The sequence below is a fragment of the Sorghum bicolor genome, chromosome 1 (assembly GCF_000003195.3).
Source record: "Sorghum bicolor cultivar BTx623 chromosome 1, Sorghum_bicolor_NCBIv3, whole genome shotgun sequence".
NCBI classification, from domain to species: Eukaryota; Viridiplantae; Streptophyta; class Magnoliopsida; order Poales; family Poaceae; genus Sorghum; species Sorghum bicolor.
The window spans coordinates 62,720,097-62,734,994 of record NC_012870.2 but is presented as its reverse complement, the minus strand read 5'-3'; the positions used below and the strand labels follow the sequence as shown (position 1 = coordinate 62,734,994).

Below are 14,898 nucleotides of genomic sequence, written 5' to 3'. Positions count from 1 at the left end.
ACACTGTAGCAGTTTCGTTTGTTTGTGGTAATTATCGTCCAATCATAGACTAACTAGACTCAAAAGATTCGTTTCGTAAATTTCGACCAAACTGTGCAATTAGTTTTTAATTTTGTTTATATTTAATACTTCATGCATGTGTCTAAAGATTCGATGTGACAGAAAATCTTGAAAAGTTTTTGGATTTTGGGTGGAAGTAAACAAGGCCGTTTAGTAATTACTACTTACAGCCGGTTTCCCTGCACTTCGAATGATGAAAAAAAAAACAAAAAAAAATGGCCAAGTTAGACGGCATTGGGTAGAATTTGCAGAGTGCTTAGCAAAGTTGTCCATTAACATAACGAATTAGGAAAAATGGGGGCCATAGTCCATGCTATAGTACGTCCCTTTTCACGCCTCCTAACTTTGCATCAACCTATATGTAGTGCAGAAAATTAAGTACACCCTTCCTCAAAAAAAAGTACACCCAAATCTTTGACTTGTTTACACCTCACACAAACAAACCGAGATAGTCATTAATACAATTTTTTGGTAAGCAATGCAAGGTACTCAAGATGGGAGCTGATACCATGGAGTAGGATATATCAAATACAACAACGTGCCGGGCTGCCGGCTCAAAAGAACTAGTCCCTTCAATGTGATTGGCTCTTCCAAAAACATACATACGTAACCTATGATCGATGAAGATGAGTGAGTTTCATATATCATATACTCTTATAAAACAAAACCTCACTAGATGATTCTCTCTTTTATACAAGGTGTTCATATCATTCCCCACTAAGTGGCCCACTAAATGCTCTATTTCTTTTATGCAATGTGTCCACATTATTCTCCACTAAGTCAATGTCATCTCATATTAATTATAAAAAATATTCATGTCATCTATATCATGTGAAATACTTTAAATCTTTGATCTATTAGCATACAACTCATGTACATACACTATTTGTTTCATCACCTATTCCTATATAATGTAATCAAATATTAGTTTTTCTTCTATTAGCTTAGCAATTTTTTACTAGATTTGATACAATAAAATATATGCAAGTCAAATTCACACACACAATATACTGAATACCATATAATAATACTATGTATATAATGATTTATTTTTAAGAAAATCCCACAGCAACACATTGGGAATTCACTTAGTTTACTTATTATCTTTTAACCTTTAATATATGGTAATAATAATATCTAATTATAATGCTAGTATTGATTTATATTATGTACCAGATCGACTTATCAGCTATTGTACAGTGTTTTCCTCTCAAAATAAATCAACGAACAATATTTTTCAACATCAGCATAAGTCAGATTTCAGCGAAATGAATGTCTCTCAATTTATGTGTGTTGAGGTGAGCTGGTGACAAATTTAAACTAAATTCTACATCGATCCATTCACCCTGATATATATGAATTGATGTGAATACATGAGCATCCAAACAAGCTTTGGATGGGTCTAGCATTTTTCTTACGTGACAAACAACATATTTGACATATTTTACTAGTATATAATTAATTAATGTATATGCATGTGAAATGAACCTGCGTCCACCGTTAGTTCAGATGTGAAAGCCAGACTGCAGAAGTGTTGCGTGCCTTGCCCGGCCATCCAGGCATCCATGTAGATGATCCCCAGGATGTATGTGTACAAACTAGTCTAATACTATATGATTATTAACACAACACGGCTATGGTATTGTTGACCGATCAGCGATCAATGATGCCGGAAGGTCGACGTCGACGTCGACGGCGACGGCGACGAGTGATCAATAAACAAAGCTCTGATGATCCTTCCTCACAACTTGGCCCTCGGTGACGCTGTCGACAAATTAAGGGAATGTTTGGTTAGGGTGTTAACGTGAAATAAGCACTGCAGAATTTAGTTTTATTTTACAATTATTGTCTAATTATAGACTAATTAGGCTTAGAAGCTTCGTCTTATAAATTACTTCTTTAGCTGTGGTTTTAGTTTTATAAATAATCTATATTTAGTACTTCATGCATGTGTCTAAATATTCGATGTGGGGCCCTAACCAGATTATTTACAAAACTAATTAGAGTGAAACTGGTGTGTTAGCGATAGCTTGGGAAGGAAGACGAAGAAGCAGGAAGGGGAAGACAGGAGGAGCACGGAGTCGGCGAGGACAGGATTTGAATTTGAATTGAGATGGCCTCAGTTTACAATTGTCTGAATCTGTCCTCCCTCTCTCATTCTCCTTTATTTAGGCCTGGTTTAGATCCAAAAAGTTTTTAAATTTTGACACTGTAACATTTTTGTCTCGTAAATCATTCTCCAGACATAGATTAAATAGGCTCAAAAGATTCGTCTCGTATTCGACACTGTAACACTTTCGTCTCGTATTTGATAATTATTGTCCAAATACAGATTAAATAGGCTCAAAAGATTCGTCTCGTAAATTACAGGTAAACAGTATAATTAGTTGTTTTTTTATCTATATTTAATGCTCTATCTATCATATGTTGCAAGATTTGATATTATGACAAATCTTGAAAAGTTTTTTAGATTTTGACGTGAACTAAACACGGCCTTACATTCAGGAGATCACATTACGTTGTCCTTTCTGGGCCCGCAAAATGTTTGCTGGGCTTGGGCGCTCTCTTGGGCCGCGGCTCTGCGTGTCCATCCGCTTCCGCTCTTGCCGGGCGGTGAACAGAGTCTGGGACAGAGCTGCTCAGCCTCGGCTTTTCAGCTGATGACGACGACGATCACGATACGGGAGCCCAGGGCAGGGCGTCCTTCCTCGGCAACTGCTGCACACTGCGGTCGCTCGCGAGGGCGAGGCCACCAAAAAGTGTCAAGCGCCGACGACCGGAGCCGCGGAGGCACACACGCGCACAACCACACCACACTCTAGGGGTAGGGGCGAGGGTGCTTGCTTCCTCCACTCGGCATCGGCAGCACCACAGTGATCCCACCTGACAGTTATTACGAATACTTATACCTGATACAACCGTTAACAATGAACTTCTTAAAAAAAAATTGTTAGCACTAAAATGTCTGCAACAACACACGCATACAGTCAATTGTAAAATTTTAGTCCTACATATATATTTTTTTTTAAAAAATAAACACAATATAAATATGCACATTGACGGTTAGGACTACACGTATGGACAAGCTATCCGTTGAAGTCATCACAATTCACAAGCACTTCACCTTCTACAAAAAAAAAAGTTATTAAATCAGAAAAAAAAAGTTGCAAGCATCTTGTCAAATCGAGGATTTTTTAAATCCGTGTGGAAAGATCTCAACATATATAAAATTTAATCAACTAAGCTACACCAGTTGGCCGGACCAAATTGTGGTGAGCGAGGCGAAGGCGAGATGTAGCCGATGTGTAGAGGAAGAGATTGTTTTATTGAGACTCACCTTAAATTTTAAAACCGTAGCAACCGATGAGGACACACGAGTTTGATGACGGCAGTGATGATAACAGCAAAATAGCAGGGAACAATCACTCAACTAAATTTTAAATAAAATACTAAATCTAATATACTAAATTACGGAAATGGAGGCCAATCCTTTTCACTCTCACCCCCGATGAAGATGCCAAAGAAGGAGAGCCGGGGGGAGGGCATGTAGGGTCACTTGGAGGAGGTGTTCTTAAATAAAACCCCTTTAGATAGTCTCATGTGTGGTAAAATGGTCGAGTTGTTGTTGTGTTGCTATCTTTTTTTTTTTTAAAAGATAAAAACAGTTACTACCTTATCCCGTTGCTGATAGTGAAACAAATACATTATCGGATCCCGTGGTCTCGTAAACAGCACCTCAGTTTTTTCTTTTGTTGTGGCGACTGTTTTCGGTAATAAAAAAAATTCAGAGTACAGAAACAGAAATGATTAATAATTTGTTCCGACGATTTCCGTCAGTTTTTATTGCCAGAGTCCCTCGGTAACCAGCTGGGGTTGGCTTCTCTCAAAAAAAAAAAAAAAAAAATCCAGCTCGAGATGAGCAGAAATACAGGCGTAAAATTGTGAGAGGAGCAGAAATACAGGGGTAAAGTCGTCATACCACCTACCAGATTCCAAATTCGAGTTCCTTCTCTTGCTTTGTTTTGTTCTCCTTCCGACCTTCCCTCGCCGCATCTGCTTCTGCTCCTCCAGCCACAGCGCAGCCGCCTTCCTCATCCTGATTCCGTGGCCGGCGGCCGCCTAGCCTCACCACACCTCCCCACCGCCGCCGCCGCCGCCGGAACCTCTTGAAGTAGCGGATCCGGGCTCTCGCGCCCATCCGCGTCCGGAGTTCGATGTCCGTTTGCGCCTGATGGATCCGCACCGGCTGACCGGCCCCGCCGCATCCGACGCCGACGACGCCGATGACTGGGGTAAGGCTAATAAACCCATCCCCCACCCCCCATCCCTCGCAACATGTCGTGTGCTGCTTCATGCCCCATGGGTTCGTTTCCTTGTTTATTTAGGAAGCGGCTTAGAGTCTGCAGAGCGCAGGCGATGAACGAACGTTTCTCGTGCGTGGGGCGAACAGACTTTAGTGAGTGTGATGTAAATTTAGCTGCGTTTGTGACCTGTGGGCTTAAGGGAAATCACGGGACCATCTGTAACACTATATGCAGCAAGAGATGCTGAGATTTAGTTTGTGATGTTAGCCTCTAGGCTGAGCTGTGAAATCCGTTGCTGGACAAGGTCAACATGGTTGAGAGAAAAACCCTGACTCTGTGTTGGATACATCACACATTTTGCTGGCAGTAGGGGATGCAAAATTTTATGGAGACAATTGGCTTTGGAGCTTTATATTCTTAGCAAAGAATAGCTAACTAGAGCTTGCCATCATCATGGATAGCTCAGAGCCTCAGATCTTTGCCCTTACTGCATTTCCAAAGGGTCAGTAGACAATAGGTATTACTCCCTCCGTCCACGAAAGAGTCAATTTCTAGAGTTGTCCTAAGTCAAACTTTTTAAACTTTGACCAAATTTCTAGAAAAAAATGCTAAGATTTATAGTATCAAATTAGTATTATTAGATTCATCATAGAATATATTTTCATATAATGTGTATTTTATATTATAGATGTTGTTACTCTTTTCTATAAAGTTAGTCAAACTTTAAAAAGTTTGACTGGCACGGATCCTAGGAATTGATTCTTTCGGGGACGGAGGGAGTACGAATCAACTGTGTTCTTCTAGGTTCCTTGAGATAACAATGCTAATGAATACTGATTGCTCAAATTCCCAATTATTTTCCCACCCATATGACCCAAACAGAACGAGATCCTCTGCAGTCGTGCAGATCGACTCCTCTCTGCAGTCGTCATATCTGTGCCGCCCGTTAGCATCCAACGGTGTAGCTTGCAAAACTCATCTAGCAGGCCATACGGGTGGGTCACGGTGGCCCCTCTAAGGCCACAAGACCGGACATACACACGAGATTGCCATGTGCGAGTTGGGTCCGCCTGCCGCCTTCACTGCACTTCGTCGCCGTCACCGTCGCTAGTGCTGCGACCTGATCTTTTGGTGCTGCAGGGTCGATCCACTCTTTTGGTGCTGCCACTCCTCTATTGTCTCTGTCTCTCTTGCAAGGCTGCAATGCCGAGCTTGCCATCATGGCCGGAGACTCTCGCTGTCGTGGCCCTACTCCATCGCGGCGGCCGTGGCCCTGCTCCGTCGAGCGCCGACGGCCGCGCGGCCCTCCAGCTCAGCGCATGCAAGTGGCTGCGGCCCTGCTCCATGGAGCGCCAGCAGCTGCTCACCCTCCAGATCACCGCGTGCAGGCGGCCGTGGCCCTGCGCCGTCGAGCGCCAATTTATTTCTTCCGGTTTTATTTGGTTGCTCCCGATTCCCGAAGCTAATGCAGTAGAGAATGCTCGATTGCATGGTCGTTACTGGCATCCTGCGTATCCAGCTTCATTTCTACAAGTACGAATTCCTTGCTCTCCGAGCAAATACAGTAGAGGACTACCTGCTCGATTACACGGCCGTTGGCGTGCTTTGTGGCACCACCTCCGGCAAGGCACATTGCCATCGCCGCGTCTTGCTTCTTAGCCACGGCGAGCTCCTGCTGCTGCCGTCGCTCAAGCCGTGTTTGGCTCGGAGCCACAGTCCTCAAGAAGAGGGGCACCGCTCCAAGTAGCATTCGCGTGTGCAGTGATGACACCGCCCGTGCAATTTGTCATAGCCCTGTGCCAGCCACTCACTCGCCGTGTGCGCCGGACGCCTCCCATGTGATTTGTCGCACCCCCATGTTGGCCACCATCTCGCCACCTCTGGCTGGGCATCGCGTCGGCCAGCTCCAAATGAGGAAGACGAAGGTAAATCCGTCTTGGGCTGAGATGGGCTGTGTGTTGTGCTTGTGGGAGACTGGTGGAGCTCCTCATCGTTGGATCGCAGCTGATGGTGCAGATCAGCCAACTGTAGAAGAAAGTCGACCAGCCTGACTGCAGAGGATCTCTTTCTGACCCAAACTTTCTTGTCTGCGATTTTGCAAAATATCTTAGTTGTCTTTGCAAACTTAGGAAAGTCAATCTCTCTCAGTGACTAATCAGCAACTTTGGCGTCAGTGTTTCTTTATGCATGTGTCATGAGCAAAAACTGAAAGATGTAAAGATGAAGAGTTATGGAATGACAAGATGTGAATGTGGCATTACTACATATCTATTGAACTACTCAACCCAAGTTATTCACTACCCCTTGAATCACCTTTGGAGGGGTATTTTTACAAAGTATCGCTGTGTCAAACAGAGAACAATCCAATGGTGTTCCTGTAGCACTAGTTCTGTGTTTTGTTTGCAGCTTATCTATTCAAGCAAGCTAGTAATTGTCACAAAAAATAAATCACAGTTTGTATTAAATCAAGGAACATCTAACAGTGCCCATTCTAATGATAATGTGTAGAACATTGAAATTTTGAGGTGTCTCAGGTGGTGTTCCATCTTTAAGCTCTTACTTGAACATACAGGTTAAACCTAATGTTTTGTGGTGGGGGATTACATTACATGCACCATTTTATATGTATTGCTACAGTGCAGTAGTTCTTTACCATGGCTTTACTGCATACGTTAGCAGTTGCGTGCTGTGCGTAGTTTTTTGAGTCATCACCTAAGTGCCACCTAGGCATTAAGGCGACCCAGTATGGCAGGATTTGGCACTGGCTGTTCCACCTTACTTACAACTGCAGCATGTAAATTTGCTAGGTGGGTGGTATTTGTGGAGTTCCCTGAAGAATGTGTAGAGGGGAGGGGAAGATTTGGATAAATGAATTTTTGTGTATCATGCCTGTTCTGTGTCCTGTAGGCAGAGTTTGGCCAAAGAATAAATGATATTGCGAAAAACGGAGCTGTGGTTTGAAGCATGATAAGGTGCTTTTGGAAACTGTCTTCAATGACCCAGTTGTAGAAACTATTTACCATAGGGACAGGTTCTCGTGTGTGCAGAGGGCACAAGGCATCTTTCATGTAGTTGACATGACATCATGGAAGGCTGGAAGTACTTTGCCTCTTTCTGGTGGATCAGTGACGTTAGGTTCTTGTACTGTTATAATGTGATTTATTTCTTTGCTCACCGTCTTGGCCCACAATAACGATTTGGTCCATCAAATTTGACAGGTGACCCAAATTGGCCTGATTATATGGGTTGACAGACTTTTGATGATGGGTTATTGACATGACATGGTACTTTGATTGGGTGTTAATACATACACATCGATGTGCTGGTCCAGTAAGTTGAATGAGAGTCCGGAGAAGTCCCACTTCACATTTCCTTCGTTTGCACCTTCAACAAGGTTGTGCCCTCCTAAGGCCTATATAGGGATGATTTAACAAGAAAATTAAAAAGTTTACTTCAGATGACACTGAATGCTCTAAAAGTATGTAACAATAGGATGGAAGCTGGCAGCATGATTCACTTTCTGATCTGTGTCTCTTATCCATGGGCTTCTGTTGCTCCCATGTTTTTTTAATCAATTAATATGATCTGCTTGCTAGATCTGTTTTTAGTTTCATATGGTGTATTCTTCTGCTGTTTTGGTCATGTAAGTTCCTTATTTTTTGTGCACTAGGTTAATGCCCGTGCGTTGCTACGGGTTTTAAAATCCACATACTTTTAAGTTATGGCATCATGGTTTTGATTTGGGTAACCAAACACCTTGTATAGTCAAACATCTTAAAACACCTTGTATGGATTGTGAGTGCCCTTCGTGGGCCATAATCAATCAACTAAAAAAAACTGATTTATTAGACATAAATGATTTGTTAAATTTAATAGAAAGACATGCAAGAGCAACACTTTCTTCTTGATTGGTAGCAATTTACATCTGAACACGCTCGTCCAACCTTTCTCTACTCATTTCCATTAGTTTTTATTCACCCCATGCATGCAGCCAATAAAGAACAAATTGCCTGACATGCAAATTTGAAAGGACATCACTAAAACTATAAATGGGTTGTACCAAGGCCAATGACACTTGAAATCAAACCATCCAACAAAGGAAGAAACACTTCGTGAGACACTAAGTATAGAATTGGATTGAAAAAAAGGTACAAGAGTTCGAAGCTCAAGGTCCCCTTAATACCCTATGAATTTCCACTGAAAAACAGAACCACACGGTTAGACATACTCATTAACAACAGTAATTAATGCTTTATAAGATAAATGTTCATTAAAATATTTTTATCTAAATATATCCATGTGGGATCTTGTTTTGAAGGATTTATTGCAAGAAATCTGATGGTGTAATTGAAATTTAATTTGGATGTTTGGTTTTGCGGTTATGATTTTTTTAGTTTGTAAACATGGTCACTGCACACAAATCTAGGTGACTTCTGTGTTGGTTATGTGCATGTGTCAACGATGGGGCCCATTCAATAAAGGGGATTGGAGTCATGGCTTCACCACATGTGGTAGACGGGTCCTCTTTGTAACTTTTAGTTGTAGAGATTCTTTGACTACTCCGGAGTAGGCTTTATTGTTTGGTTTCGTCTCTTTGGATGCATCTGCACTCCTTAGGCCAGTCCCAGTGGGGAGTTCTATTATGTTGTTTCCAAGGGTGCCAAAGCTCTTTAGTGTTTTGTGTTGATGGATGAAACAACTTTGAATGCTTAGTTTCAATTTTGTTGTTTCATAGGCTGGTCATAGCATTTCGTGCGATTGGTGGATTGTTCATTGTTGGATGAAATGAAACTTTTGCCTCATAATGCTAGTGTGGAACAGTTTCCAAGTTTTGGAAACAGTGTACACCCAGTTTCATAACTCACCCTCTCTCTCTCTCTCTCTCCATAACTCTAGTGCGATGTTATCATACTTGCTTATGTGACACCTTATCTAGTAAGTTTTTTTTAAATGTCTGTTTGCACTTTAACCATCCTGTTTGACCTCATTGACAATGACAGGAATCTTTTAGTCGATTTGTTCACTGAATGTTGGTTTGTTTCCTAGGGAATCTATTCTGACATCTGTGGTTTACATGTCACAGATAATGATGACTTTGTGATCCCAAGTTTTAGTGTTGAAGAATCTGATCTCGGTGACTGGGAATCCTCACGGGCTACTGATCCTCAACCACCTCCAAAGGTCTTTTTCTTATCATCATGTCATTGTCATTGTTCTGGATCCATTTATGAATGTGAATGTGAAACAGCAGCGTATCTTCATTTCTTTGTGCCATGCCATGAATGAGGGACAACTGTTAAAATCCTACTAGTATGTCACACTGAGTATTCTGAAGAAACATGCTTGTCCTGAAATAGGAGAGGAGCTTTGCATTTCAGAGGATAGCTAACTTGCATTGGTGGTTTCATATGGTTCATAATTGTTGTCCATGCATGTGATGCCCCTAACTTTATATTGACGCTTTGTTGCTACAGGCCACCAAAGATACAGAGAACATCTATCTCGGACCACACGGTGCGCCACCATCTCGAGCGAAGAAGGCAGAGGATACTTTGGCTACAGCTGGGTACCGTGACAAGAACAGCAAAGCGAGGGAAGCTGATCAGAAGGCTTTTGGAACTGGGCGGAACACCAAAGGAGGCAACAACGCGGGAGACTTCCACCGCCACAATGGTGCCAACCATGGCAAGGACCCCTACAAGCGATCTGTCTGACCTTGTGCCTGTCGAGGTTCGTCCACAGTGATACTCTGATACCTGTATCCTCTCTACACACCTTAACTAAGCGAAACTCTGGTGATTTTATCAGTGTACTGGAAAATATATATTTTTTTACCTGTGATCAGCCCTATTATCTTGAGCTGCAGGTATTCCTGGTCAGCTGGTATGTACTACTATCAGTATATTGCTGCAGAACATTGTATTTGCTTTGAATGGAAAATCTGTGTTTGTATTTGCTTTGAATGGAAAATCTGTGTTTGTATTTGGGTTGAAAGGAAAATCTGGTGTTTGTCGATCAGCGGTTGCTGCGTTTCCCGTGGTTTTTACTCATTGTTTTGTGCACCTTTGATTGAGGTTAATTATCTTGGTGATGAAAACTGATAACCCTCGACGAGACAGGTGGTTGAGGCGTTGCTTTGTTTGTAATAGTTGTGCCGGGTGCATTGCATCCTCTGTCGATGCCATGATTGCTGCGCCTCTCGGTGTCTGGTCCAAACAGGGACAATTGGGGGGGCGCGCGTCATCATGCTTGTTATCATCGCATCTCCTCACCTGTTACTGTGCAGCTGTCCCGTTTGGTTTATTGATGATAAAGTTGCGCGGGATATTTGTTAGTATTTTGCATCCACCGTTTTACACAGTCTGGACTCTGCACTGTGGAATTGATGCGCCGACTGGGAATACTAATCTGAATCTTCAGGATTATCAGGTAAAGCTAATGTTGGTCCCAGATGCACACGGCCTTTTTGGTACGAGTGTGTACTCTTGGTATTGCGAAAGGCAGCAGCCTGGTGGAACGAAAACGATGCAAGTAGTAGTCCACCATCGTAGAAAGGAAAAGGAAAAGGAAAACCGAAACATAAGTGAGAGAGGAGTGTGGAGTGTGCTTGTAAGCAAGCCTGAGGATGTTGCTGCTGTTTGGAAGGAGATTGTCATCCGTAGCGTCGGTGACGTAGGCCCAGCAATTCCTTTTTTTTGCCGAAGTGCAGTTGAGCTGAGAGCGAAGGCACACCCGCACATTAAACCACCCAAGGTCCAAGGACATATCACGTCGGGACCTGCTTTGCTGATCGGTCGGCAATCATGCATGCTTCATGCACGAACGACAGAGGTACTTACAATTCATCAATCAATACTACTAAAACGGAGCCGTGGTAATCCTAATGCTGCTACTACCAGTATCAGTGCCCACCACCAAGTAACGGATAGCCGGATAGGGCGAGGCCAACAACCCCACCACGCTCCCCCATCCGCTCCCACGAAAGCTACGTGACTCTCGGGGTACTTCACAGAATCACAGTAGCTACGTGAGCATGTTTACAAGAAAGTACTTACAATCTTGGCTTTGGAACCATCTCTTTTCTTAGGCCTTGTTTAGTTCACCGCAAAATCAAAAAACTTTTTTAAGATTCTCTATTAGAATCTTGCGACACATACATAGAACACTAAATATATAGATACAAAAAATAACTAATTACACAGTTTCTTTGTAATTTATGAGACGGATCTTTTAAGTCTAGTTAATTTATAGTTAAACAATAATTACCAAATACAAACAAAAATACTAGATTATTTAAAACCAAAATTTTTTGGCAACTAAACAAGGCCTTACATACACCTTGCTATTGCTAGGTTAGCTAGTGGCAGACGTACGTCAGTACCCACTACACTAGGCAGCAGGAGCCCCAGGAGATCAGGGGAGATGGATTAGTTTACCAGCCAAAGCTAGCTGTGCACTGCCATGCCTAATTCCCGGGGTACTAGCGGTAGTGGAGCGGCCATTCAACCCATTCACACATCGTGGGGTACCTTGTTATTACAATAATAATAAAAAAGAGTTGATATATTACTGTCATATAATAATATCAGCGCACTATTAGCAGCAGCAGCAGATGAATTCAACAGCTTGTCGATGGCTGTGCCTCTTTGGAAAGGGATGGCGATTTGAGGGAGGCCAGCCAAAGCTAAGAGCAATCGAGAGCGTCACGGCGCCAGCCAGCCTGCCCTTCCCTGCCATGCTCAATCATCTGCTGGTGCTGGTGGTGTGGTGTCTCAACAAAAGCGAGTGAGCCGAGCTGAGAAGGGCAGGCTGCACACACACAACCAACCCACACTACCCACTGCCCACCGCCCTCCTTCCCCTCTCTGCCCTTATCTCTTCTTCCTCTCTTCCTCGTGCAGCAGCAACAAAGGTGGCAGGCAGATCAGAGCTGATATCTTTGCTCAACCGTCCATAGCAGCCAGCACAAGGTAAGCAAACTTCCCATTCCCATCTTTCGTGCTATCTGTTTTCTCATTTGATCAGATCCCAAGGTTCATCCTCTCGTCCTACAAATTTATTTGTATCATACACCTCACACAACGGATTCCACCTTTCTGGAAACCCAAATCTAAGTTATATCAGGGTGAAATGTAATGGCAAATCTTCCATTCCATCCACATACAATAGCTAGCTAGGTTCATCTTTTAGCTGGCAACCAAATCGATCATCTCTGCAAATTCATGCATGTTGCAGAAATATATATTGAACAGAGGGGAGTTTGTTTGTGACAACTTTGTTCTCATCATATCATGCATGTCTTCAGCTTGTTAGTTGTTGTGCTTCCAAATTCCAACTCTCCAAACCTCTGGCTATAAGCTACGAATTTGTTCCAAGATATTACTTGATGGCGTTAAACGCATGATGGCTTTTTGTTGCGCTGGCCCCTCACACACACTTGAGTACCACGCGTGAAGTGAAGTAGACAACAAGCAACGTGGTTGATTCCTTTTCCTTTTTGCTAAATGGACCAACTACCGCACTGTAGATCATTCAGGTTCAGGGATCTAACACCACTATCTAGTTACAAGCTTGCAAAACACTCTGTCTCAAAAGCAGTTAGCTATAGATTGTTACTATTACTATAATCACTAGAGCTAGCTCCTCTGCTTCTCAGGGAAAAAAAAAAGAACATTCTTCAGTTGCCTTTCTTTAATCGAGCTTCTTCTTCTATGTACATTTGTGTATGAAACTGAAGAACCAAAGTTTGCATTCAGATGTCGACGGTTGTGATGAGAGTGGATCTTGAGTGCGAAAAGTGCTACAAGAAGATCAGGAAGGTCCTCTGCAAGGTCCAAGGTTTGTTTCTCCCAGATTCTCAGTCACTATTCACACTCTCCTCCAAGAAAAAAAAACAGAATTGTGCAAATTAAACTGCAAGAAAAGAAAGAGGTGGTGAATCTAGCTAGGCTAGGATGAAATCAAAATCATGAACATGAGCTGATCCAGCATTATCTGTGCCTATGCATGATTGATTCGTCGACAGACAAAGTGAGCATCAGGACCATCTCCTACGACGAGAAGAACAACACGGTGACGGTGTCCGGGCCCTTCGACGCCGAGGAGGTCGCCGACAGGCTCACCTCCGACGCCGGCAAGGTCATCACCGACATACACGTCGTCGGGGGATTCGGCGGCTTCGCCTTGGGCGGCGGCGGCGGAGGGAAGCAGAAGCACGGCGCCGCCGCCGCCACCCCAGGCAAGGCGCCCAAGACAGGGAAGGCTAACGGCAACGGCCACGGCCACGGCCAGGGCAAGGGACATGGCCATGGCGGGCACGGCGGCGGTGGAGGCCATGGTGGTCATGGCGGTGGAGGCCACGGTGGCGGCAAGCCGGAGAAGAAGCACGTCAAGTTCGACGACCTGGACTTGGACATGGACGACGACGACTTCGACCTGGACGACATGGACGAGCCGGTCGGCGGCCGCAACGCGCACAGCGGGCACGGGCACGGGCACGGGCACGGGAACGGCGGCGGCAAGCCGCAGATCATTAGGACAACAAACACCCCCATCGCGGCGCGGCTGGAGGCGCCCCGCACGGGCCCGGCGATGTCGATGGCCACCGCGGCGCCCGTGAGGATGCCGATGCCGGCGATGGGGCCAATGCCGCAGCAGCATGGGCACCATGCCCAAGGCATGGGCGTGCCGTCCATCTGGCCGGCGGCGGCCGCCCCCGAGTGGGGCTACAGCACGCAGCCGTACGGCAGCTACAGCGGCCCGCCTGCTGGAGGGTACTACGGCGGCGCGTACGGCGGCGCCGCCGGGCACTGGCCGTACGGCGGCGGCTACGGCCGGAACCCGTACGCGCAGCAGCAGTACTACGAGGAAGAGCCCAGCGCTGGGTGCAGCGTCATGTGATGTCATCGATCGGCTCCGCTCCGCGACATCGTGTCGGACATGCGCTGCTCGTGTCCACCGTACGTAAAATTACTCCTAGTGCCACTGTGTTAGTATATATGTATATGTACATGTATATTAGGGTGTGTTTTGGTTTTTTGCTTTGGTTCATGTGTTGGCGAGTACGACGTACGTACTATTTTGTTTGTGTGTTTTTGGAGAGGTTATAAAGTTTGTCACAAGTGAGTGTTATGGTAGGGGTGAGTTTAGTAGGAGGATGAAGCTCCCTCTCCTGTGCAAATCTGGGAAGAATACGTATGCTACTCTTATGATCTTGTACTGTACTCAGTTTGTCTGTAATTTATGAGACGAATCTTTTAAATTTAGTTAGTTTATAATTAAACAATATTTATCATATATAAACGAAAGTACTACGGTCGCTATTTTTCAAAAAAATTTAGAACTAAACAAGACCTAATTTGGGTGTGGAAAATTTTAAAGCGGCCTTTGAGCTTCCTCTCTGCTTTTGTCTCAGGAGTCAGGGCAGGACTCATGGGTGTGGTGTGGGTTAGAGATGGCCGGCCCATGCATGCATCACCATCCCTGGGCCCTAGCTCTTGCTTGTAGTGTATATGCACAAAAGTAGTATGAAAAA

At 44.2% G+C, this 14,898-nt stretch overlaps 2 protein-coding genes across 4 annotated transcripts; both read left to right on the top strand.

The window, feature by feature from the left end:
- Positions 4,018-10,364, top strand: LOC8066524. Of its 2 annotated transcripts, none has more exons than XM_002467654.2 (3): positions 4,018-4,352; positions 9,448-9,545; positions 9,839-10,364. In XM_002467654.2, exons 1-3 carry the CDS (start codon positions 4,292-4,294, stop codon positions 10,076-10,078), a joined length of 399 nt encoding a protein of 132 aa, XP_002467699.1. In that variant the 5' UTR covers positions 4,018-4,291; the 3' UTR covers positions 10,079-10,364. The 2 variants fall into 2 exon arrangements, with proteins under 2 accessions (XP_002467699.1, XP_021306651.1); XM_021450976.1 differs by lacking the exon at positions 4,018-4,352 and adding an exon at positions 7,610-7,758.
- On the top strand, positions 11,944-14,629 carry LOC8070053 (glycine-rich protein DOT1). 2 transcript variants are annotated; one of them, XM_021456229.1, is made up of 3 exons: positions 11,944-12,334; positions 13,102-13,202; positions 13,390-14,629. In XM_021456229.1, exons 2-3 carry the CDS (start codon positions 13,121-13,123, stop codon positions 14,262-14,264), a joined length of 957 nt encoding a protein of 318 aa, XP_021311904.1. In that variant the 5' UTR covers positions 11,944-12,334; positions 13,102-13,120; the 3' UTR covers positions 14,265-14,629. The 2 variants fall into 2 exon arrangements, with proteins under 2 accessions (XP_021311904.1, XP_002467698.1); XM_002467653.2 differs by having other exon boundaries at positions 11,962-12,334; positions 13,121-13,202.